This window comes from Microtus pennsylvanicus, chromosome 9 (genome assembly GCF_037038515.1).
Source record: "Microtus pennsylvanicus isolate mMicPen1 chromosome 9, mMicPen1.hap1, whole genome shotgun sequence".
NCBI classification, from domain to species: domain Eukaryota; kingdom Metazoa; phylum Chordata; class Mammalia; order Rodentia; family Cricetidae; genus Microtus; species Microtus pennsylvanicus.
The window spans coordinates 97,778,559-97,804,440 of NC_134587.1; the positions used below are offsets into that span (position 1 = coordinate 97,778,559).

At 38.9% G+C, this 25,882-nt stretch overlaps 1 protein-coding gene across 14 annotated transcripts in view; it reads left to right on the forward strand.

The window, feature by feature from the left end:
* The window catches only part of Nek1 (NIMA related kinase 1), a 121,888-nt gene that overhangs the window by 85,126 nt on the left and 10,880 nt on the right, over positions 1-25,882 (forward strand). For 13 of the 14 annotated variants that reach the window (XM_075986816.1, XM_075986818.1, XM_075986819.1 and 10 more), the window contains 5 exons: positions 3,693-3,845; positions 5,858-6,022; positions 8,261-8,381; positions 9,603-9,691; positions 10,528-10,748. In XM_075986816.1, coding sequence (XP_075842931.1) covers positions 3,693-3,845; positions 5,858-6,022; positions 8,261-8,381; positions 9,603-9,691; positions 10,528-10,748 — 749 coding nt within the window. The remainder of the gene's footprint in view (positions 1-3,692; positions 3,846-5,857; positions 6,023-8,260; positions 8,382-9,602; positions 9,692-10,527; positions 10,749-25,882) is intronic. The other variant, XM_075986824.1, reaches the window with a different exon arrangement.

Below are 25,882 nucleotides of genomic sequence, written 5' to 3' on the forward strand. Positions count from 1 at the left end.
TTGATCCCGAATTTCCTGAGAAATCGCCACACTGCTTTCCAAAGTGGTTGCACAAGTTTGCATTCCCACCAGCAATGGATGAGTGTACCCCTTTCTCCACAACCTCTCCAACAAAGGCTCCGAACACACTGAACCTGATAGAAGAGAAAGTGGGAAGTACTCTACAACACATGGGCACAGGAGACCATTTCCTACGTATAACCCCAGCAGCACAGACATTAAGGACCTCATTGAATAAATGGGACCTCCTGAGACTGAGAAACTTCTGTAAAGCAAAGGACTCTGTCGCTAAGACACAAAGGCAACCCACTGACTGGGAGAAGATCTTCACTGGACCTAGCTCTTATAGACTAGGCTGGCCTTGAACTTACAGAGATCCACCTGTGTCTGCCTACTGAGTGCTGGGATTAAAGGTGTGCACCAACCAACTCTTTTAAAGAATGTTTTATTGGTATAGTCATTTTTATATTCTTTTGCTCAATGTTAGATTGAGATATCTATCCCTTTCCCACACTCAAACTGTTTATACATTTACATTTAGTGTGGGTTTGCTTTTTCAGTCCACTCCTAACACCTAATACTTTTATACTATTTGCATTCTACACAATTTAACTGTACCACCTTGCTTTATCTGTGATTTTTTTTCTCTATTTCCTCTTGCTTTCTTAGAGTTCATTACTCTGATAACTCACTATTTGATTTAGAGTCAACAGTATATACTTTTATGAACTCTATTTTCAAATGACTTCAGTGCTTAAGCTATATATAGCAAGCAGCATTATAACAGTCTTGCACTTTCTTCCTTCCTACCTTTGTGCTAGTATTGGGATGGGTGAAGTAATTGCTTTGCTTATATTTTTGCTATAAAATTCATAATCTAGTTATTAGTTCTTAGGGACACGTAAGCAGTAAGTGAAACAGTCCTATGTGTCTGCTTTGTGTTTACATTTTTAGTGTTCTCTACCGTCTGGCTCTGTTTCCTCTGCGTGTTGGCTTCCCTTTAAGAATTGCTATGCTTTAATATCACTAATAATCGGTTCCTTCAACTTGTATATGTCTGTAAAAGTTTACTATGCCTGCCATCAGCAAATATTTGTTAAGAGCTATGGAATTAGCTGATACTTTTTCTATTCTACTTTAACAATATTTCTCCACTGCTCGCAGCGGGAAGTCGTCTGTAACTGTCAGTCTCAGCGGTTCCTCTGGATGCAGTATGTCATTGTCCTCTGGCTGCTGCTCTGGCTTTTTCTCAAAGCCCTGGTTTCAGTGAGCTTGGTGGTGACACTTCTTGTTATCACATCCTTTTGCTAGTGTTCTTGGACTTGTGAGTCATAACTGTCACTTGTATTGGAAAATTCTTTGCCATTATTTTTTTCTGTATTCTTTTGGACTTCTCTCCTACAAGCCAGCACCAATCTTTTTTTTCCCCTCCTCCTTTTGGTTGAGGAGGTTCTAGTCCAGAGTCTCTTCATGCTGGGCAAGTACTCTGCAACTGAGCTGCACACTAGCCCAGCTTCCCTTATTTTGTCCCTCCCATAGTCAGTCTTCTTTAGTTGAACCCAAGGGAACTCAGCTATAATAATCACTACAAATGCCCTTCCCCAGTGAGTAATCTCATCATCTCTGTCATTTGGACATTGGTTTTGCTTGGTAGACCATATTATACTTGATTATTTTTGCTTAGGGACAAAACACCGAATTATAATTTGTGGAAGTTTATGTAGTTTTTATATTTCTATAACTACTCTTGACCTTTGTTCTGGGATGCACTTTGGTTAGTTATGAGTATCTTGATCCTTTTAGGCCTTCTTCTTAAGTTCTGTGAAGTGGAATCGAGCAGTGTTTAGTCTATGGCTAATCTTCCCCCTTTACTGAATCCACAACCTTTCTGAACAATCTGCCTAATGGCTTGTGAACTACAGGCTGGTGGAGATAGGAACTGGTTCTGGTCTTTGTAAACTCCAGGTCTTCCTCCTTCACTTCTGTTGGGCGCTCTCCTCTCGAGACTGCAGTTGTTTCCTTGCATGTGCTGTGCAGACTGGTGCTCAAGTAATGACGTGTGCAGCTTTGTGAACCTGACTTCTCTCTGTAAGTCAGATGCGAGCCATTTTCTTCCCGCAGACTCAGGTTCCATCTCTTCAGCTCAGACTGGCTACAAATCCTGCCAGTTTTTCTCCCCATGGTTTTTTTAAGTGGGCATTCCATTTCCATTTTTCCAGAAATTTTCTTTTCTGTTGTATTGCTTGACCCTTCTTATCAGATACCAAGTAACCTTAAGTTCCAAGTCTTTTTCCTGTTGTTTTTTTAATCTATACTGTTTTAACCACTTTTTTTTTTCTTTGCCAGCGATTCTAGATTTTGATAGCTCTGTAACAAAGGTTTTTCAGCATTAGTGCTTGAAACCCTAAGCAATGGGCTTGGTGTTTTTGCTGAAATATTGTTTCCAGATTTAAAGCTTTTAACAACCTTTACAAATTAAAAATTTATTATAAAGAACTTGTAAATAAAAAACATCACATAGAAAAATTAGCCAGGCCCAAACTCTATACATCTCAACTAACTTCTTTAGAACAGCCATTCTAAAATTGGGGAACTTCACATTGGATTTTACACTCCACTTATCAGCTATGTTTGTTTATACTTATCCACTAGAAAAAAATTCATTACAAAGATAAAACTAGGAAAATAGTTAAATTTAGATCCTCTTTCATGATTCTTGAATCTTTTACCTTAGCTATGCTTTTGAACCTTAGGTCCGTCATGCTAATTATGTTGGTGGTACAAAACTGAGTATTATTTGCCGATTTGCATGAGCCTTTATACCTTTGACTCCTTTTGCTGTTCCCCTTTATGCTGCATCCTGAGTCCTAAAGCATCTTTCAGCTGGTGTCTTGGTCAGGGTTCTATAGACGGACAGACCTCTAGAGAGAATCTTTATTACAAGAGGGTTTATTAGATTGGTTTACACGACACACTTAGAGTCTTCCAAAGATGGCCATCTCACACCTGTGCCCTGTGAGCTGCCTTTCAGCTGATTCCAGGTCCAGTTGACAACCGAGATTAGACATCATAGTTTTTCTAAAGTCACCTTGTGTAGGCTACAGTATATATCATATGTATTACTCTTAAGTATATAAAATCTTATTTTTATTTTATGTGTGTGGGTACCAACACACATGCCTGAAGGTACTGTATGTCTGAGAATCTTTTGGTACCTGGTGTCTGCAGAGGTTAGACGAAAACATCACAATCACTGGAGATCTGAAACTAGAGTTACAGATGCTTGTGAATCGCTCTATAGATGCTGGGGAATGAACCTAAGTTCTTTGGGTGGGTAACTAGTGCTCTTAATTGTTGAGCCATTTCCCTAGTCCCTGTGCTCATGTTTTATTACCAGATACTCTGATGACTCAACACTAATATATTTTGCCTTTCTAAATTTTATTTAAATTATTTTATCCAGGATTATTTGTAGAAAAGAAGTATTAGTTGTCTGCTTATGATATAAACTCAAAAGCAAAGTTTTCTTAGACTGTTTGTTACCTTTTAGCCCATATTTTTATTTATCTTGTGATTTATTTTTATATTAGCTTTTAGCATGAAACGGTTGGTTGGATAGTAGAAATTAAAGCTGCCAAACAATGAATTATTCTACCTTTGAGAATTGTTTCTCTATATTTCTTTTCTCACAGAACATACCGTAGGAGAGGTAATTAAGTTAGATTCTAATGGCTCTCCAAGAAAAGTCTGGGGGAAAAGCCCTACAGATTCTGTCCTGAAGATACTAGGAGAAGCTGAACTCCAACCCCAGACAGAACTACTAGAAAACACAGCTTTTAAAAGTGGTAAGCGCAAGAAGTAGTATTATAAAAATTAATGTGTTAAGGTGTCTCCACTTTCTTGTGTGGAATTAGTCTACCTGTCCACCTTCAGGGGGTTGGTTGTTCTAAATAGTAATGGTTTCTGCCCTTGTCAGACCTGGATGAAATCTAAAGACTAGGAAATCTGGATGAGGGAAGTGGAAAAGTCCAAGCATGTTTTCCATTAGGGAAAATGTTGAAACAGTTTATTAAGATTCATGGTGTATTTGTGAAGAGATTCGGGAGCTAAACTGAGTAGAAAAAATGTCTGTAAGTATGTGTGACATCATTCTGGAACTGAGATGGAGTGCTGACACAGACAGGAGGGAAGACATTCTGGATTCCTGAGTCTTAGGTGTTTGGGTGTTAGAGCAGCACCTGAGGAAAAGCAACTGTGTATACAGAAGCCTTCCCACTGGACAGCTTGTTCACAAGCAGAGAGTGGATGAACAGTGTCCAGACATGAACAGTGCCTAGGCATGCATGTTACCTTTTGCATTTTTTTTCTGTTGCTCCTCGAGATTGAGCATGAACTCATAGCTGAAGCATAAGAAAAGTTGACTTAGGACATAGGATCCTGACATGTTCTGTAGGAGTCAGCTAGAATCTGAGAAATAGACTGTGGAAAGAGCCTGTGTACATTCCTAACAGGCAAAAGTTAGCTCTTGCGAAAGGTGAATCTCCTTGTCGTAGGTCATGAATAGTGTCCTCACTGACTTGCCATTTAAAAGTCTTACCACTTTAACATCACCACACGCAGAAACAAGTACCTGCAGGTACACTTTGACTATCGGGATCCAAACCATCAAAAGATATAATTAAAATTGAGGTCACTTCACAACAATGTCTATTTTTCTCCAATCATGTCAAGCAGGCTTGTGTAGAAATTGAATGAATTCAGGGTTTTCCAGTTGAGTACAGTGAAGTGTGTTCAACAAGCTGAGAGTGTATGCAAAGGAATAATTCTAATGATGACTTTTATAAGGATGTCAATGGGGATGGACAATGGGGAAAGAATGTTAGAACCAGTCATTAAACGTACTTGCAAAATCAAACTTTTTTGAGATTATAATATTTCACCCTCCCTTTTTTCTAACCCTCTCGATATACCCTCCTCTCTCTGCTTCAAATCCATGAAAAATGAAATTTTTACTGAGCTAGAATAGTGCCAGGCATGATGGTCCATGCCTTTAATCCCAGCACTTGGGAAGCAGAGGCAGGCAGATCTCTGAGTTCAAAGCCAGCATGATCTACATAGGGAATCCAAGCCAGCAAGGGCTACATGGTGAGACCCTGCTTCAAAAAAGCTATATTAGATGGAGATGAATAAAAAACACCACTAAAAATTAGATATGGGAATTCCTAAAATTGGAACTTTTAAGGAGCCATAATTTATAATGTTTCTAATATATGATTTATTAAAAAGCTGAGTTAGTGAGGTAGTTCAGTGAACTGTGGGATTTACATATTAGCAGGATTATTTATTGTATATATAAAATCATCTACCTATGACAACATTGATTTGGGGGAGTTGGGGCACTGGCTTGTAAACAGTCACACAGGAATGAGGAGAGTCAATGACTACAGTCAGTTGTTTTATGATAAATCTTTTCCTGGAAACAGCCACAGTGTGCAGAGTTTGTAGCAAACTAGAAGTAAATATCATATGAAAAACTACATGTGAAAAATGAAGCTATATGAAAAACAAATAGCTTTTAAAAGTTGGTTAGTAATTTTAAAATTCAATTCTGATACAGGTGTATTAATTTTTCTCCAAAAGGAAAAGAATTCAAATTGTGTTATCCACCTTGAAGGTCATTATGAAATGGAATTTGGCTGTCACATTTTCTTAACTCATTAGTTTCTAGTGTGTAAAAGAGCTTCACCTGATGCAACAATCTAGGGTTTGTTTTTGGTTTTTTTGGCTCTAAATATCACTGCAAGTAACTTCAAAACCTCTTGAGAACAGTAGACTTTTCGTTGTTTTGCTTCTACAGAGATTTATCCTGAAGGCGAAAACTACAAGCCCTTAATTGTTGGAGAAGAGAAACCAGAATGTATTTCAAAAGAAATAAATCCATCAGGTACTGTTGATTCTGTTGAAACAGAAAGCCCAAAGTTTAGTGAGGTGCCTCCACCAACGTCACAAGGAAATGTGGAAGGTATGTTGTAATGCATTTAAATGAGCTAAATTTTAATTAGTATTGAATCATTGAAGAAATTGTCAAAATTTGTGTATATGTTTGAGTAATTCATCTCAAATTAGGCTCACTAATTTTAGTAACTATCTCTCCCCCCCCCCCCCCCCGTTTTTGGTTTTGAAGACCAAGAGTTTTCAAGGGTTGCCTTAGGAGGGTCGGGTTGGTCTCCTAGAGTGCAGAGTCCCGCTCTCGCTGCTGGTGAGAGCTACGGGCATATAGGACCATGCGTCCTAGTTACTGGCCATTCTATCCCATTATTTTATGGATCAGGGTTGAGTCAAGACTGGGATTGTGATTTTCCTAGTACATTGTCTTTGCCTAAGAGGCCAAGCGATGTGATACTCAGCTGTCAGTGAGACAACTTGATCATTTTTCTGCCGTCTTGGAAGGTACACCTCAAAAGCCGAGTATGACAGGCCCCTCTCTCTGTTTTGAGGAACCTCAGTCACATTCTGTATTCTTCCTATCTTTTAAAAAAAAGCTTTTATTATTTTATGAACATGGGGGTTTACCTGTTTGTATGTCTGGTGCCTGCCTAAGCCAGAAGATGATGATGCAGCTGAAGTCTGAGATGATTGCGAGCCAGCATGTGGGTGCTGGGAATTGCACTTGGGTCCTTTGGAAAACACCCAGTGCTCTTAACAGTCGAGCAGTCTCTCTAGCACCTGTTTTTCATAGCTTATATGATTTTATTCTCTGATGACCCGGAGGTTCCGATGTGGGGGAAACAGGATTCACCTCTGAGAGGAGAAGGTTTTAAAGAACCTACAGCCATCTCAGGTGCTACATTAAAAGCTGTGTATGGTGTGTATGGTTTTTTGTTAGTTTGATTGATTTTTTTTTTTTTTTTTTTTTTTTTTTTTGCTGTGTGTGTTCTTTAAAGTTAACCAGAGAACTGAACTGGGACCATTAGCACTTCTATTGGTCAGAGCTGTCACAAACCCAGAGTGTGCCCAAGGTAGGGAGCTAGGCCTGCCTCTCAAAGGGAAGAGCATTAAAGAATCTGCAACCATCTTTAACCTACCAGCCTGCTCATTAACTAAAAATACTACATTCTTTCCACAATAATATTGATATTTTAGTCTCAAAAAATTGCCATGGGTTTTTTCTGAGCTAAATAAACTTCTTTATGATGCTTTGACTTCCAGATACCAACCAGAGGCTGCCAGTTTCCTAAACATTCAGTCGTGAATAGGAATAGCATCTGTCAGAGACTGTGTCCCATGCAGCATGTTCACCACAGTAACCCATTGTGCTCTCAGAGCATGGTTAGGCGTGTGGTACAGAATGATGTCTCTTCCTCAAAAGATGTGTATGTTGGCCTCATGAATGGCATTAACTTCCTTCTAAGAAAAGGCCGGAGAGTCAGCCTTTGTTCTATATTATGCTGAAAATACATGAAGAAAAAGGCTGTCAGTGTACCTGGAGGAAAACCTTTCTCCAGAACTGACTGTGCTGGGATCCTGATGCTAGATTCTCTTGACTGCTGAAATGAAGAGAAATAAGTTTCTCTTCAAGCCACCCAGTCTGAAACTTTATCATAGTATCCCAAACAAGGCAGTATGTTGTACCCTTCTTAAAAATTAATAATAAAATATTTAAGAGATAAAATTAACCAGCAGGATGAGTGTGCATATAGTAGAGAGTTTTCTTTTGTGGTTGTTGGAAGATTTCCAAGATTAAAGTTTCTTTACTAAATATTAATACAGTCTATTTTCTCATACTTGTAACAATAGGTATCTTTAGTCTTTAGTTTTGATTCCTTTATGCTGATTTACATATTGCTGTAGTTTTAATAAGGCTTATATCTTTTTTTTTTTTTTTTTGAGACAGGGTGTCTCTGTAGCTTTGGAGCCTGTCCTGGAACTAGCTCTTGTAGACTAGGCTGGCCTCGAACTCATAGAGATCCGTCTGCCTCTGCCTCCCGAGTGCTGGGATTAAAGGCGTGCACCACCACCGCCCGACATATACCTTACATAATAATGAATATTGTGCACAGTACTCAAGTATTTTTGTTATACCAAAAAAATGAAAGGCCTAGTCTTTCATTTTAGAAATGACTGTGCTACAGAACTAGCCCAGAAAGCTTTAAACAGTTGATTTTCTTTAGTTAAACTAACTGAAATAATAACTTACAGAAAGTTAGTCAGCCCATTCTCAGCAAACTTTACTCTGACATCTCCTGATCTTGCTTTGCAGAACCTGATGATTTGGAGACAGAAGTTCTCCAAGAGCCAAGTAGCACAGACACAGATGGGAGTTTGCCACGTGCTGTTAATGATGTGTGGATTAGTGAGGAAGAAGCAGCTAACGAAACTGAGTATGTTGTCTTTTTCTTTACTTTTCAAAGCCAGGTCCCTTTGGTAAGCTCTTTAATAAGTAATGCTGTATTAACTAATGTAGTTTAATAACTTCATATTGTAGTACCCCCTATAAAGTAATTTGATTTCTTAATAGGTATTAGCATGGGACAGAAATAAAAAACTATATGAAGATAAGCAGTAAATGTCTTGCCAGCCTTTATTCCCATTCAACCAATTTCTCTGCAGATAATTTTTATTATATATAAACAAAATACATAGTCTTTTCAAATACAGTTGCTAATATATACAATGCTTATTAAAACCTTTTCAGTTTTTTAAAATTTGTTTGTGTGTCTTTGAAAGTGTATGCTCACATGTGTGTGCACAGATAAAATATGGAGGCAGGAAGGCACACTGAATCCCTTGGAGCTGGACCTGTAGTATTTATGAGCTGATCCGTGTGTGTGCTGGAATCCAAACGCTGGTCCTTATGAAAGAACAGTCAGTGCTCCCTCTTAACCACTGAGCAAACTCCATGCTCACTTTGTTTATAAAGTCGGCAGTCAGCAGTTAAAAAGGGCTTACTGCTCTTGCGGACCTGGGATTGGCTCCCAGCACATACAGGCCAGCTCATAGACCCTGTAACTCTAGTTTCAGGGTATCTGATTCCTCTTCCCTCCTTCAAGGATTCCTGTGCACATGTGATGCACACACACATACACATACATATAGAACAAATACTTTTTTAAAAAGTTTGTAGTCTGGGAAATTTTCTCACATTAATCGAAAGTTCTCTATTTTATATTCTATTATATGGATATAATAAAACTCAATAACCTACTACTTGAAGAATATTCATGCTATGTATTGTGATGCTGCAATGAGTAATGTTTTACATAAAATATTTTTGCAAAATCAGGTGGTTTTTTGAAGCAGAGATGTAATATTTAGATGAATTGCATTTGTAATTTAGTCATTCTTTAGAGTTTTGACCAAAGTAAACTTTCAGAATGAATGAATATTAACTAACGATTAGTGATTGGTGAGAGTTTCACTTTGCTCAAAGTAGAAAACACTGTACTTAAAGAGGAAGTATTATATTAAGATTAGAAAATCATTTGGACAAGGGAGTTCAGGATGCTAGTAGATGTGGATTTCATTTTCTTTATATAAAAGGGCTTTTATTTCTAATAAAACTGCGTGGTATTTATTTTGTTTGGTTTGTCTGTCTGTGGCAGGTTGGAAGATAAGGTTGCTGAGCAGCAGAGTGAGGTTTGTGAAGGCAGCATTCCAGGGAATGTGGAACAGTCTCGTGAGGATCATGTAGGTAAGTGCCACTGTAGGAGTCTAACTCTTTCTGGACGGCTTCTTAACACCAGCCTGTCTCATTTGGGCACCATTATAAGTCATAATTCTATTTTAAAATAGGCCTAGAGACTAGGAACCTGTACTAGCTGGCCCGGGATTGTGGTAATATAAGCAGTTAACTTTTTGGTAAGTTGTATTGTTGAAAATGAAAAGAATTTGCTGCTAAAACAAAGCAATATACCAAAGACACTGAGTAAACTGGTATCTTTTTAAAATACTGTTGGCCAAATATAACACAATATAAACAATTTTTCTCCTCTATGAAAACAAACAGAAAAATTGATTTTTTAAACTGTATTTTTACATTTCTTTAGATTTCTTTATTTTAAAACTTCCAATATAATAAAAATATATATGAAATTAAAATGTTATATCTCCTTAATGGTTATTTATAAGATAGTATACAGTATACTTATATGTATACTTTGATTTTGTTTACCTGGTATGAGTTTTTTTAATTCATTTTTAATTAAAAAATATTTTATATGGCTGAGTGTTTTGTCTGCATATAAGTAGTATTTGTTCCACATTTGGTCATGGTACCCACAGAAGCCAGAAGAGTATGGCATGTCAGATTCGCTGGAACTGGAGTTGAAGATGGTCGCGAGCTGCTATGCTGGGTCCTAGGAGCCAAACCCAGGTCTCCTGCAAGAACAGCAAGTGTTTTAGCACCAAGCCATCTCTGCAGATCTTAGGATGGGATGTGTGTTAAATATTATATGATACTTGCTGATATTTTTAGAATTTTAAGTGCTATTCTATAAATTTATGATATAATCTCTTTTTATTCCACAGAGCCTGCAGTAGATGATTCTCAGCAGTCTAGATGTGACGTAGAGAAGTCAGTACCGCCAGAACCATTCTTCCAGAAAGTGGCTCATTCTGAGCACTTGAGCGTAGTTCAGTCAGAACCAGTTTCACTCCGATCTCGCTCTGATTCACCACCAAAAACTAAAACCAAGAACTCCTTACTGATTGGGCTTTCAACCGGTCTATTTGATGCAAACAACCCAAAGGTAAGTGTGGTCTCATTTGGATGATGCTGTCTCTCCACTGATAGCATTGCCTGATGGCCAGTGCTGGCTTTTAATTGATTCAAAACCCAAACAAGTACAAACAAAAGCAACAGAATGTCCCAACTTTACTGGATATTGGCTAAGGCTCTTTTTAGTGGTACTAACAAATAGCTTTGGAGCTCTGGTTCTCTCTCAATAAATATCCTACTTGGTGAATAAGACAGAGTTTATAGCAGGCACTCCGAGTTGCTTGTCTGAGGAATTGTTTTCTCAGCTACCATTCAATGTTACCACACATCAGGTCCCACAGCAAATGCCAATACCTCCAGCTAAAGGATGTGGCTGTTTTGGCAACCTTAATATTCCTGTGATTCTGTTGAGAGGGGCCAGAGGAGAGGTGTAAGTCCTTTCCTGATAGTTCCTTGGACTCCTGCACACCACTCTGGCTCTTGTGGTTTTCACTCTTTTATGGGCAGCTTCATTCTACAAGTAGGACTGTGTGGTGCAGAGTGGATACAGCTTCCATCTGGATTCTCTTAGCTCCTCCGCCTGCTTCCCTGCAGAGCTCTCCTCTGGATTTGTAAATTCATTTGCCTACTTTACTTATATGTAATTTTACATATGTATACCTACCAAAATATGTCATGTATATTGTTTGTGTAGCTCTTTTTATTGTGTATATTGCAATACTACAGATATTGTTTTGATTGTTTTGGTATTATTAAAAATAAGTATAACTTAAAGTCTCTTTTTCCATTAATTGTTGTTAGCATGCACATATATATATATATATATATTCCTTAACATAGCCTGCCCAGTCTTGTCTGCTACTTGTATGTTGTTTCAGGGCAAACCTCATGGTATTGAATCACCAGTTGATGTGCTGCTCCCTGGTGAAGACTGCTTGTCTCACTCTCAGTATTCCCTAGTTGCCTGTAGTTTTTTGTGTAAGACTGAGGCCCGCCTTCCCTTCTGCTTTGGCATCGCTGTTATTGTTGTTCTTATTCAGCTCATGCTTTAGCAGTCTCACTGCTAACGCATGGGTGTAGCTCCTGACATTCTTACTAAGAGATGCTATCTTATAGCAAACTCCCTGATCCTCTGGCTCGTACACCTTCCTGCTCCTTCTCTGAGCATTAGCTGAGGGTTGTTTGGTAGGTGTATCCATTGGGGCAGGACTCCATAACTCTGCACTTTTGCTTGTTGTTTTCTGTGTTGGTCTCATTCTATTGCAAAGAGAAGCTTTCTTGGTAAAAAGTAAGGACTGCACTTACACTCTTAGAGTATAAAGATAAACATATAGAATATACTTAAGGGTTATCCTGGTTTAGTAAAGTGGAGGATGTAGGTTCTTCTCCAAGATCTATGACTTCACTAGCCATGGTTAATTGGCTAGGTTTCCAGTGCCAGGTGTGATTTTCCTCTTGTTGAGTGGGTCTTAAGTCTGATTAGCGAGTTGCTGGTTATCGTCAAGGTGTGTGTGCCACTACTGCACCCTTAAAGTTACCGTGCCGTGCTGGTCATTGTTGTGGTTCGTAGGCATCATAGCTGGGTATAACTGTTGTTTTTCCCCTATTTTTGGATGCTTGCATGAAACGTTCTGGTTCTATGAAAGCTAGTCATCAGAGCAGTTCTTCAGGTCAGTTCCAGCTGAGAGGCATCTGGGCCGTGCTTTAGCAATAGGGACACTCCACCTTGGGACTGGGAGGACAGTCAAGGGCTATAATGTTTTAGGAGTCAGTCTCTTGGAGAATCCTGACCTGGTGTTGGGAATTCTGTTAGATTACTTGTAACACATTCTTAGCAGTACATTTCTATCATTGGACCTCTGTCTCTATTAATCCTATAATTATTTTCATAAAATAAATTTCTACAAGTAAAATCCAAAATTTATAATGGCTGAATTATTTCTATTTAAGAAATAGTTTTGTGGCTAGAGAAATTGCTCAGTTAGTAAAGTGTAAGCTTCAACACCTGAGTTTGAACGTCCAGCACCCACGTAGAGCCGGGCAGGGTAGTACCCAGCTGAAATCCTAGTGCAGGAGGATCGCTGGCGTTGCTGTTGAGCCAACCTAATCAAATTGGTGAGCTCCATGTTTGGTGAGATCATGACTCAAAAAATAAGGTAGAGAGAAATGTAGGCCTCCTGTCTACACACACACACACAGAATAGGTTTTGTGCTAATAAAATTCCTCAAAAATGAATGAAGTATATCCATTTCTCCATATGCTAAAAAGCACCATTATAATTTACTTAAAAGTATCTCTTTAATGAAAAATTAAGTGTTTGCTTAAATTCATATTTTCATATCTGAAATTGACTGTTTTGTCTATTTGCTCCTATATATAATTAAATTGCCAGAATTCTTTAATCTTTAACTGTGTTTCAAAATAACATCATTTTGTTTTTCAATCTAGTTGAGTGTCCTTTTTATTGGTAAAGTATTTAATTATGTTTCTCTTAAACCTAGCAATGTTAAATTCTGTTGCTTACTCTAAATAGCAGACATTAGAAGATGTAAACTACCAGAACAGTTTTATAGTCTTCAGCATTAAACCCAAAGGTTATCAGACATAAGCGCTATCATATTACTATATGTAATTGTGCACGTGTGTCTGTAGACGCCAGTAGTCAAACTCAGGCATTGTTCCTTAGACATTGTGCACTTTGGTTTTTGAGATAGCGCCTCTCATTGGCCTGGAGCTTCCCAGTTAGGATAGGCTGGCTCACCACCACGCCCAGGAATCCCTGTCTCTGCCTCTCAGCACTGAGATTACAAGCACACATCACATGGTAAGCGTTTTACATGGGTGCTGGAATCAAACTCAAGTCCTCATGTTTGTTTGGCAAGCACTTTAATCGGAACCATTCGCCAGCTCCCCATGTGCTTTCTGTATAGCTGTCATTAGCCCGAGCTTTTGAATTTATTGCTATTTACTAGGTTAATATTCACATTATTTGATGCTTTTGAATATTGGTGTCCTCTTAAAATTTTAATTGAGCTTAAAAACTTCTATTTGAACTGCTTACTCTGGAAGATTTTAGCCATAATGCAGATATCGTGTAGATTTCTGTGAGAGAAGAGGCAAGAAGGAAAACAGAAGAAACCTAGCAATCCATGGCCGTTTCAGACTAGAACAAAAGTTTTCACGCCCATTCTGAGATCAGGAAAGCCGTCACTGGGCCAGTGTAGTGAACAGTAAGATTGATAATGGTAGTCAAAACTTCATAACTGAACCATTAAAGTAAAAATTATAAGTAATCCATTAAACTAAAATAGTGTGACCTAACTTCTTACAACGATTTTCACTGCTCAATCAGGTCTTTTTGTATTAAGTTAAATTACTTGTGTCCTTTTTCTCACAAAGTCTTCTCTCACCCACTTGCCTTCTCAGGGGCTTTGCTCCATTGCTTTTCTGCTCCGGCCCATCTTTTCTATAGTGGATCATTTCTTCAGTGTCCTAAGAAATCTCATCGTAAAATGCAAGCCTGGCTTGACCACATGTCTTGTTTACTCACCCACCATCTGTTTCTCTGCTATTCATGTCTACACATCTTAAATATGCTGTAGTCTCTACACAGTCATTCACTCCCAAGTACATTCTGCACGGCTTTCGACTAACCTGCTCTTGTCGAGGTCAGCAGTTGGTAGTACACTGCCATTCCTGAACCCGTTCTCTCCTTTCTTGATGCTGCTACTTCTCAGCAGCATTGTTACTGCGCTGTACTGGACGCCGTGCTCTCCAAGTTCGTCTCTGAACTGCTGTTGACTCTGCGGTCTCCTTTGGTTATAGCTCCTATGCTACAAATCCTTTTTTCCCCCTAAGTTTATTTTTCAGCTGTCAAATAAAATGTTCTATATCAGTTAAATCAAATAAGTTGATAGTGTTGTTTAAGGCTCCTATATCTTTGCTGATTTTTTGTATACTTGAGCTGTCAATTGCTAAATGAAAGTTGAAATATTTATCTATACTTGTACTATTTCTTAATTGTGTCAGCTTTGTATTCTATGCATTGTAGAGTTCTGCTAGTGAATAAAAATGTAGTATTGTCTTCTGGATGAATTGATATGATATTATTTTGACATGTCCTTTGATAGTGATCTATAAGACTTAAAAGCTTTGCCAGTTTTTTTTTTTGTATTAAGTACTCAGAAAGATCGGTGAAATTGCCATTCAGTTACAATTAAATTAAGAATTCTTATGGCTTCTTGAACCCACACCTTTATTTGTATGAAGTGAATCTTGTTATTTCTAGTCATCACCTGATCTGAAGTCTACAGTGTCTGGCTTTCATACAGTCATTCCCTCTTTCTTAGTTTACCCTTTGTACTGAATAGAAATGTTTACATCCCTTGTCTACTTTTATTTTATATCTAAAGTAGTTTTCTGCTAGTAAGAGGCCAGTTTTGCTTTTTTTAAAAAAAATCTTTGTGCATATGTGTGTGTCTGCATATTTGTGAGAATACACATGTGGAGGCCAAAGGACCTTGAGACAAGTGTCTTGTCCACCTTGAGACAAGTGTCTTGTTGGCTACTATAGTAGGCCAAGCTGGCTGGCCCAGAAGCTCCCAGGAAGTCTCCTATTCCCTCCCACAGGGGCTGTAAATAGTACAACCATATTGGCCTAACCTGGGTTCTGGAAATCCAAACTCAGATTTTTTTACACTTGAACAGCAAGCACTGGACCAACTGAGCCATCTACCCTGCCAAAGTCTTACTTTGTAACCAGTATGAAATCTCTTTAACATAAGCATCCATATGATGTCATCAATGTGACTGGATTTGCACCTGTGATTCTACTTGTCTACTTCTTTTGTTCAAAACAGAAACAAAATAGCAGAGCTTTTATTATTTTTCCTTTATTTGGGATTCAGTGTTTTTAGGATTTCATCTACTCTTTCTACTAGTAGCTTCCTCATATACTTCTTTTAAAAAATTAAATGATCATTCTGCTTTCAAAATAAATCTTTAGCTTCTCATAAATTCTCTTCCAGTAATATTGTACAACTTGGTGTGTAATTGAGAACCTCACAGTGTTACTACTGCTGCTTCCATCTTTCTGCCTACCTCTGTGTACTTTTTTCTTCCACTTTGAGAAGCAACATTAACTTTGAGAAATAACATTTCTTGTCTAGGCTGTTGATAGCTTTTTTTCTTTTTTCCATACTCAGTTTTAAAGAATATATCTTCTAGATATAGGGTTATGGTCTTCAAGGTTACACTTGTTTTTGACAAGTTTGTCAAGGAGTAACCCTCATTCCCTTGTGTTTAGTGTTCCTTTTAGTATTCAACTACTTTAGAGTACAGGTGTATGTATATCCTTCTTGGAAACTGCTTATTCATTTCCTGACTTCTCTGACCCAAATAATCACACAGAAACTATATTAATTACAGCACTGTTTGTCCACTAGCTTAGGCATATTCCTAGCTAGCTCTTACATCTTAAATTACCTTTTTCTATTAATTTGTGTATTTCCACAAGGCTGTGGCTTACTGATAAGGTTTCAGCATCTCTCTCCTTCGGCAACTACATGCCTTTGTCTTCTTTCCTCCTCTATTTCTACTTGGAATTCCCACCTTGCTGTATTCTGCCCTGCCATAGGCCAAAGTAGCTTCTTTATTAGCCAATGATAATAAAGTATATTCATAGCATACAGAGGGGAATCTCCCATCAGAGTCTTTTGATTGTATAGTTGTCATCAAGTCTTTAAACCTTTGGCTATTAGTTTTGTGCCTTTTCTACTGTCTTCCTGAGTCCAATTACATACATATTAGACTACTTGATACAATGTCATAAGTTACTGAACCTTCTTTCATTTTGGTTTTCCATGGAGTAGATTTTGTCATGTGTTCAAATTTGCCTGTCTTCCTTTCTATAGTAATAAGTTATTCTCATTCAATAAAAAAAGTCATTTAAGTATTGCTTTAGCATACAAGTTTCTGTTTTTATCTACTGGTTTTCCTACTAGTTTAGGGTCTTTTCATCTTGCTCCTCATATGTTCTGTAATTGTTTAAAGCTGGGCATCATAAATATCACATGGCGAGTATCTGGGGTCTGTTGTCATACTTTTAACATGTGTTGGGCTTTTTCAGAGAGTCCATTTACCTCTCAGTCCATTTTATATTTTCAAGCTTTTTCAGCTTTACTGGAGCAGATATAAAATTATTTACCATAGAGCTAGTTCAGCTTGTTACCTCTGACCTTCTGCGGCCTCCACAGCATGCCCAGATTCTCATTGAAGACACTCCTCATCTGGTCAAAGTTCAGTTGTCTTCTCTACCTGCATGAGCCTTGAGAATTCTTCAGCCTTCGTAACCAGTCTTCCTCACTCCATTTCCATCTGTAACCTTTTGCCCCAATTCAAACCAGAGCCGTTTTTAATGTTAGGTATCATCTCAAGTGGAGAGTCTCACTCTACACGTACATGTAAGATCTTGCAGGTTTTGCATCCTTTTTGCCTAGCGGAACTCAATCTTCATTTTGTTAGTCTAGGAAGTTCACACAGACTTCAGGTATGTCCTTTCAGACAGAAGACCAGTTTAATGGCTGGATACACCTCATTTGTTTCTGTCACCCCAGAATCACTCTCTTAGTTGCATGTTGTTTAGTGTCTACGTTGTTTTATCTGTTTTATCCAGTTTTCTAATTGTTTTGTGGGAGGCTAAGTCTAGCCCTTGATAGTCTTTCACAACAAGAACAGGAGTCCTCAGTAGATAAATGTTAGTTTGTCAAGGCCATATCTTGAGCCTTTCTGCTGGCACTGCCCCACAAATACTCTCTGACCTTAATTAAAGTGGGGACACATTTTATTAATCAAATCTTTCTGCTGTCACCTGCATATTTAGTCCACCCACTAGTCATGTCATCCAGTTGGTTTTTAACTAATCTTCCTCATTCTGTTTCTTTGCCCCAATTCAAACCTGAAGCATTTTTAATATTAGCTATTATATCACACCAGTACTATGCTTAAGACCTGAGATTTTCTGCTGCTGTTAAATTGCATTCCTTCTTCACCATGGTCTGTAAAATTTGACAAGACATTAACCACCTCTCTGACTCACCTCCCAGTTGCTCTCATCCTCTTTCCCCTTGATAGTCAAACCCTTCCTATGTTAGAGACTTTGCCTTGACCCAGACTGAGCTTCTCTTTGTTCTTTTCAATTCTAATGCATTTTTACAGTGTTTCTCTGTAGCTTTGGAGGCTGTCCTGGAACCAGCTCTTGTAGACCAGGCTGGCCTCGAACTCACAGAGATCTGCCTGCCTTTGCCTCCCGAGTGCTGGGATTAAAGGCATGTACCACCAAAGCCCAATGAATTCTAACTCATTTTTTACTTTCAGGTATCATTTCTCAAATGTTATCTTCACAAGCCTTGAGCACAGTAATTTCCATCCAAAGTTACCTTTTTATTTATTTTATAATTCATAGAATTCATCTTATTTTTTGTTTATCTTCCGCTAGAATATTATCTCCTTCAGGCTAAGAACCTTACTTACAAATTTTACACACACCAACACACACATACACACACATATTCATAGTTATAGCCCATGCCTTAGAATATAATGAATGATAGATAAATATTTGGTAACTAAATGGATGAATAGCAGACATATGGCCCTCCCTGCCATAGCAGACTGAAACTATGCGTCAAGATAAATAATCCCTCCCTTTAAAAAATGTACATATGAGCCAATGAAATGATTCAATGAGTATATGTAATTACCTCCAAGCCAGACAACCCAAGTTCAGTACCCAGGACCCACATGGTTAAAAAAATAAAAAAACCAACAACTCCTGAAAGTTATCCTGTTGCTTCCAGTAGTGCACCATGGCACACAAATGTGTACCTACCCACATACAAACATATAATTTAAAAATTTAAATATATACATACATGAACATAATTAAAATAGTGATGAGTGAGACTGCTGGTTCATATTCTAGCTAAAGTCTTTTAGTTGTTTAAGTGCCTTAGTTTCTCATATGTAAAGTAGGGGTAATAATGGTTTGTTGCCCATAGAATACTAAAAGAGTGAGACCAAGTAAGTGAAGCACTTATGTTCTGCTTGTTTTTCTAGCTGTGTACTCAGTAAGTGTTAGATGCCATCACCAAGGAGGATGAGAATTACAGGAACTCTTAGCAGTTGCAGGAGTCTCTAAGACAGTAATTGTGCACTGTAAGCTTTGTTTATTTCATTGACCTCAAAGTACATTCCTATAGATAATAATATACATTTTTTAAAGCTCTGAGGAAGGCATTTCTACTGTAATGAGGGGTAAGCAGGTTGTATTTAACATGATTAAACATTACACAGGATGTACAGTCAAAATTACATGGTACCCTGTTAATATGTACAATTTTTATGTTTTAATGTATCAATAAAATCAATTTAAGAAAATAAAACTAGTTAACAAATAAACTGAAAAAAAGAAACTGAAGTACATTCTTGATTGTGCTTCATCTTTCAATATCCAGTACATATAAAAAAGTTCCTAAAAGGCATTGTGTATACTGGAAATATTCACATCAGGAATTTATTCACCTATGATAGTTACTAAATGCAAGATCTATTAGCACAAAAAGATTTGTCTTCAGTTTATGCTAATATTCCTTTGTGGCCTCGCCTTGCTTTGTGCACAGCGTGAGAAACTCTCCAGAAAACTATGTATTCGTCTTAAGAATGTCATTGCAAATGTTGTTTGGCACATCTGTGTCTTTCATGGTCCTTAACTGGGATAAGTGAATCATTAGCATCAATTCAGTCGATGCTTATCAAGTGGTAGTGTATGCTAGGTGCTCTGTTTATAGTAATGATACGATGTTTGTAAACTGAGTTAAGTAAATCATTAGCATCCATTCAGTAGATGCACATCAAGCTGTACTGTACGCTAGGTGTGATGTTTATAATAATGATGTGATGTTTGTAACCAAGAGAGGGAGTGAGTAGGTGGAAAACAGTTGTGACAGTTCCTATAGTGGAGAAATGAAAATGGATAGTGTGCCAGCAAAGAAGAAATGCTTACGTCTGCATTAGGGTTAAGAAAGGAAGGTGATGAAAGGAGACAGAGACCCACATTGGAACACCGGACTGAAATCTCAAGGTCCAAATCAGGAGCAGAAGGAGAGAGAGCATGAGCAAGGAACTCAGGACCGCAAGGGGTGCACCCACACACTGAGACAATGGGGATATTCTATCGGGAACTCACCAAGGCCAGCTGGCCTGGGTCTGGAAAAGCCTGGGATAAAACCGAACTCACTGAACATAGCGGACAATGAGGACTACTGAGAACTCAAGAACAATGGCAATGGGTTTCTGATCCTACTGCATGCACTGGCTTTGTGGGAGCCTAGGCAGTTTGGATGCTCAACTTACTAGACCTAGATGGAGGTGGGGGTTCCTTGGACTTCCCACAGGACAGGGAACCCTGATTGCTTTTCGGGCTGGGGGGGGGACTTAATTGGGGAAGGGGGAGGGAAATGGGAGGCGGTGGGGGGGAAGAGACAGAAATCTTTAATAAATACATAAATTTAAAAAAAAAAAGAAAGGAAGGTTTGGTGCAGAAGTTTGAAAGGTCTGGACCTTCAAGAGCATTTAAAGCAAACCAAGTTGGCATGGAGCAGCACAGTATGCTTGAGGTACTGGGATCTGTGAAGGAGCTGAGGCTGGAGCAGACTCGCCAGTTAAGAACTCTAGCTGCTCTTCTCAGCTTGATTTCCAGAACCCACATACATGATGGCTCACTGTGTGTAACCGCAGTCCCAGGGAATCGAGGGGTCTCCACAGACATGATGGCTCACTCTGTGTAACCGCAGTCCCAGGGAATCGAGGGGTCTCCACAGACATGGTGGCTCACTCTGTGTAACCGCAGTCCCGGGGAATCGAGGGGTCTCCACAGACATGGTGGCTCACTCTGTGTAACCGCAGTCCCAGGGAATCGAGGGGTCCCCTCTGGCCTTCGCAGTTACTGTACACATGTGACACACAGACTGGCATGCAGGCAAGCACTCACACACATTTACATGCAGGCAAGCACTCACACACATTTACATGCAGGCAAGCACTCACACACATTTACATGCAGGCAAGCACTCACACACATTTACATGCAGGCAAGCACTCACACACATTTACAAAAGCAAAAACCAAAACTTTGTTAAAATCTCAAAGTGTGAATAAAGTAGTTTACCAGTCAGTTTTGTTCCTAATCAATAGTTTTCAAATGTGTGGCTTAGTCAGAGCTTTGTGGGGGAGGACGGGAGGGGGGAGATTGTATATGTATTTTTTCAAACAAGAAACACACTTTCTGAAGAGATCAAAGTGTTTGTCGGCTCAGATTATTCCTGTCTCCTTGCTCGTCTTCTATCCTCTGCCGCACAGCTTAATAGACATATCTTCAGAAGCCCAAGAGTCAGGAAATACTAAGGCATACATCGAATGTACTTTAAACAGGTCGTTTTGCAAAGCCCAAATGTAGTATTAGTTAACTGAATTGTACAGTTATGCACACACACGGATAGTAATTAGTGTTTTAGTTGATCACTGTAAGACAGGTCAGGTAAGGAGAGTAATACTTTGATGGCCATTGTCCATCAGTGGGGATGTAAGTGATGGCTGAAGCAAGCACAAGTCTATTCTGCCTTTCACACTATTTCCTTATACAGTGGTCCAGACAAGTTGAAGACTATACCCAAGTACATGAATTGTAGTTAAGACTGTGTATTATCCATCAGCGAGCCATTAGCAACTGCTATAGTAGTCGCTAACGTTAAGTAAAAGATTTATCTATGTCATAGTCAAAGTGAAATGAGAGTTATAAACTGTGCTGCATTTCTGAGGCTAGGAAATATGAGTTGTTTAGGGGAAGCTTTTCCTGGTTTTGGCTCTGGAAAGATTTCTGGAGGTTTTCTTTGTACGGGACTCATTTTCCACCCAGGCTGGCTGCAAGCTCTCTACTTGTCTGTCTGTGCTTGCCGAGGACAGGTGTGCGTCAGCACAGCTGCTGCCTCCTTTAGATTTAGGAGTAAGTGATGGCTTCACGTCTGTTTCTTCTGCAAACAGAGAAGCACATTTCCTAAGGGAATTCAGTTCAGTGGGTTGGTTTTTAAAATGTGGGTATAACAGTAAATGGATAGTCTCAACAGTAAATTTCAGAAAGTCTAAATAAAGTTACACTTTCCTCAGGATCTTGCTGGATTATCAGAGGAACAAAGCCCTTGCTTTTCTAACAGGCCCATTTTACAGTGTGGCTCACAACAGTGGTTACGCTTGTGGTGTCCTGCAAGGGCATAGATATGTGGGTGGTTGACTTAGATAGCAAGTAAAGACATGATAAGGTTAATACTTTAATAGAGATGAACTAATTTCACCAAGACTCTAGCCTGGACAAGTAACTAGTCACTTTGTTGAAGGTGGAGGAATTTCTAGTCAAACTTCTTTATAGAATTTTGTGTTCTACCGGTAGAGTATTCATTCTAAAAAATTCTTCAATATGGAGTATTTGAGGTACAGAATACCCATGTGTCTGGACAGAGTTGAGAAAGATATACTTTTGGCATGCACAGTTGGCCTGGCCGTTTCCTGGGCTGTTTGAATCACTTTATGTCTCCTCCTTTGCTATTCGAAATAGTAGCAGTGCTTCCAGAGAGCGTCAGGTATGAGTCTCGATGCCTTTATGATAAACTGTTATTATGAATGCCTTGTCACACACAATTGCAAACAGAGAGACAACTACAGAGCTTCAGTGGGCAGCATCCAGTTAGACTATGACAGGGCAGCTAGTACAGTTTTGTTCTTTACTCTCTGACAGAATGAAGTACCAGTTATGATCTGGCCCATGCCTAGTTTGTGGGGGGAAAGATCATATTTTTGGAGTAATATGGAGTATTCTTAATTTTCTGTTGTTACTAGAACAGTCTAACTCACTAAAATTCAAGCAAATGCATATTTAGGATTAGAAAACAGCCCCTGTTTCCATTATCTCTTGAGTAATTCAGCCTACTTTGATTTTATGAAGATGGCTAATAAATGTATAATACTAATTATCCATATAGGATAATCAACTTTGCCAACCATGTGTGCAGTCTCCTCCATGTTGTTTCAGCAACGGTAGCATAACAATCTCATGCTCATAATCCTGTTGTTACCCATACACAAGACAACTTGTCCACAGTCATATAGTGAACTCCTGTAGCCATTAGGTACCAGAGCTATTCCCCAGAGGTTTTCACCCAAGAATCCTGCTTTCATATTGCAGCAATGCCTACAAGAACTTGTAGAGAGAAAAACTTAAACTTTGTATTTGTAATGACTGTTAAGGAAAATTATTGGTGTATTTCCTCCCTAAATTACTAATGTTTTCAGGGTTAATTCATTCCATGAGAACAAAAGGAGTGCAGTAGGCAACTATGTCTTAACTCCTTTTCAAATTCTCAGCCTTAAGATTGCAAGAGAGAGACTGGGGGAGAGAGAGAAGGCACAAGAGTCAGCCAGATGACACCCACAGCATCGGTTCTCTTTCTGGTACAGCTAGAAGTGTCTGGTTCTACCGCAGTGAGCAGCCCTCGAATCAGCATGAGCTTCATCCGTTTGAGCTCCAGCTTCAAGACACTCTAAATTAGACCTGCTTTTTCCTGAGTACATGTCAATCTTTTACGTTGAAATCCATTTTTAAATAATAAACATCTCTTTTAATAAAGTCAGCAGTTATTTATAAAAAATAAAGGTTCCTGAGGGAACAATGTTGAGTATTTATGGTAGTAATCAGAGGCTGAACAAAATGCCCCCATAGCAAACTACTATATAGTATAGCTAGAGGATTACTAACTCATAGTTTATATTAAAACTTAAAAGGATTAAAAGAATTCTTTGATGTAGAATTTGATGTGCAGTCAGTAGTAACACTGACACTTAATTCATTCACTGCTTTATGTGATTCCCTTATTTCTAGGGGGGAAAAGCTAATTAATACTAAAAGTGAAGAAAACATAGCGTTTGAAATGTAAGCTTCCCTAAAGCCTTGCTCTTGTTTAAATTTATAACAGTGCCAAATGCACTCTGGTATGAAGAGTTGAGGGGAAATCCATACCTGAAGTAAGCGCTCAAGCAGTGCTTTGAATCACCTGGTCTGTTTAGGATTTCTTTCCATTGGAGCTAAGACAATAGAATATACTGTAAGCAACATAAAAAAGCCAAGAGAATCAAAACAGAAAAACGAAGGGATCTAGGACTATACCTCAGGGGTTTAATCTGGGTTTAATGTGCTCACGGCCTTAGCACCAGCAGATGAGAACAGAAATGTTCTGATATAATGTTTTTCCTGCGGAGAAAGATGAGGATCCGTTTAAAGCCTAAAGCCAGACTGCAGTGGCAGCACGTAACTGCAATCCCACGTGCTGCAGAGGGCAAGGCAGGAAGACTGTTAACTTCAGCCCAGCCCGGACAGCATCTACACAGATGCATGCAGTCTGTGAAGGAGGCCTACAAGGAGTTCTGTCGACACAAAGGTGTGTCCTACAAATACACCAGGAAATGAGTATTATCCTTGAGAAGAGCTAAGGTGTCAAATTACATGGCCCCTTGAAATACTGTCCTGATGGAATTATTTCATGATAGGATATAAAGTTATATTAATATGCGTAGTGGCACATACACGGAACTGTAGAATTTGGCCAACAGAAGCAGAAGGTTTACATCCTGGACTAAGTATTGGGAGGTATTTTAACTACTGAAAGGTGTAAACTAAAATTGAGATGTATTTCTTTGGATAAGCTAAAGTTTTCTCAGCTTAAATATATGTATGGCATTCTCAAGTATAAGTATATAATTAATTTATTCTGTTCCTTTTTGTTGATTAGCAATCAACCTGAGTAGATTATTGCAAGATGCCTACTTTATATCTTCTGGCTTATTATATAACTGCATGTGGGTGCAGCTGCAGCAGCCTCAGCACTGGTGGCAGTGGGAGGCACTGGGAGAGACGCCTCAGCAGCCCCGCTGCTGTCACTCAGTGCTGTAGCAAGTGGGATTTGTTCTGTTGTTTTTGTTGTTGTTGTTAACCATTTTTGCTAGTTTCACCGGTTTGTAACTGATAACCATTTCCCTTAATTGCTCTAATATATGAACTATGTCCAAATAATAGGAACATATCCTTTGTTATTCTGAAAAGTTTGCACTAATAAGATTGACCAGATATGCAAATTTCCAATAATACGTTAAGCACTGCGTTTTCTTCAAAGCCTTCCCTCTAACACCTCGTTATTTTCAGGGCCTGGTACTCAAATTCCACTATCAGATTCCTCTAGGAACTTGTGTTTACAGTTACTTGTCTCGTGTCCTGACTGTCACATTCTAATTGTTGAAAGGCTGGCTAGTAGAGACTTCCTGGTATTCCTGCTCTTGTCCAACACTGATCGAAATGTCAACACCTACACTGTATGTGATTTTTCATAGCACAGTTGGCTGAGTTCCTTCTCAGTGTTGTTATAAATGGTTCAGAGCTTGTCCTTACAGCCGTCTCTTTGACCCCACTCAGCCCTGTTCTGGGGGATGCAGTCAGGGTTGTCTTTACACTGATGGAAGGTCCCTGGTTTAACAAACCACATAGCTAGCAGCAGCTCCTAGGAGCAAGTGGTGCGCATTGTACACCACTTGTACAATTGTATCCGATTGTACATGATAGTGGCTCAGCACAGTCCAGACAATTCTCTTCTGCTTTCAGCAAGTCTGCACAGGGAGAGTTGACCCGGTAAGGTGGGCGAACTACAGGATGGGTGAGAGAGAACAAGTGGGCACGTCTCACACCGCCTGATTCCCAGCAGACTTACTTTTCCAGGCCATGTGTGTCTCTGCAGAAACCACTCCCACTCTTTAAAGGGTGACCGGCACAATTTCTGTGCTAAAGCCCAGTCATTACTTACAAGTTTAGTTTTCTTTGTAAAAATAATCTAAAGCTGAATTTTTATTCTAAAATTTTTTGATAATTTCTTATGAAATTGCATCATTGCCATCCCTCCTTCCCTCTCCAGCTCCTTCCGTGTACTCCCACATCCTCCCAAACTCATGATCTCTTTATTATTATTATTATTATTGGCACACACAGATACATATGTATATTTGAGTTCATTTAG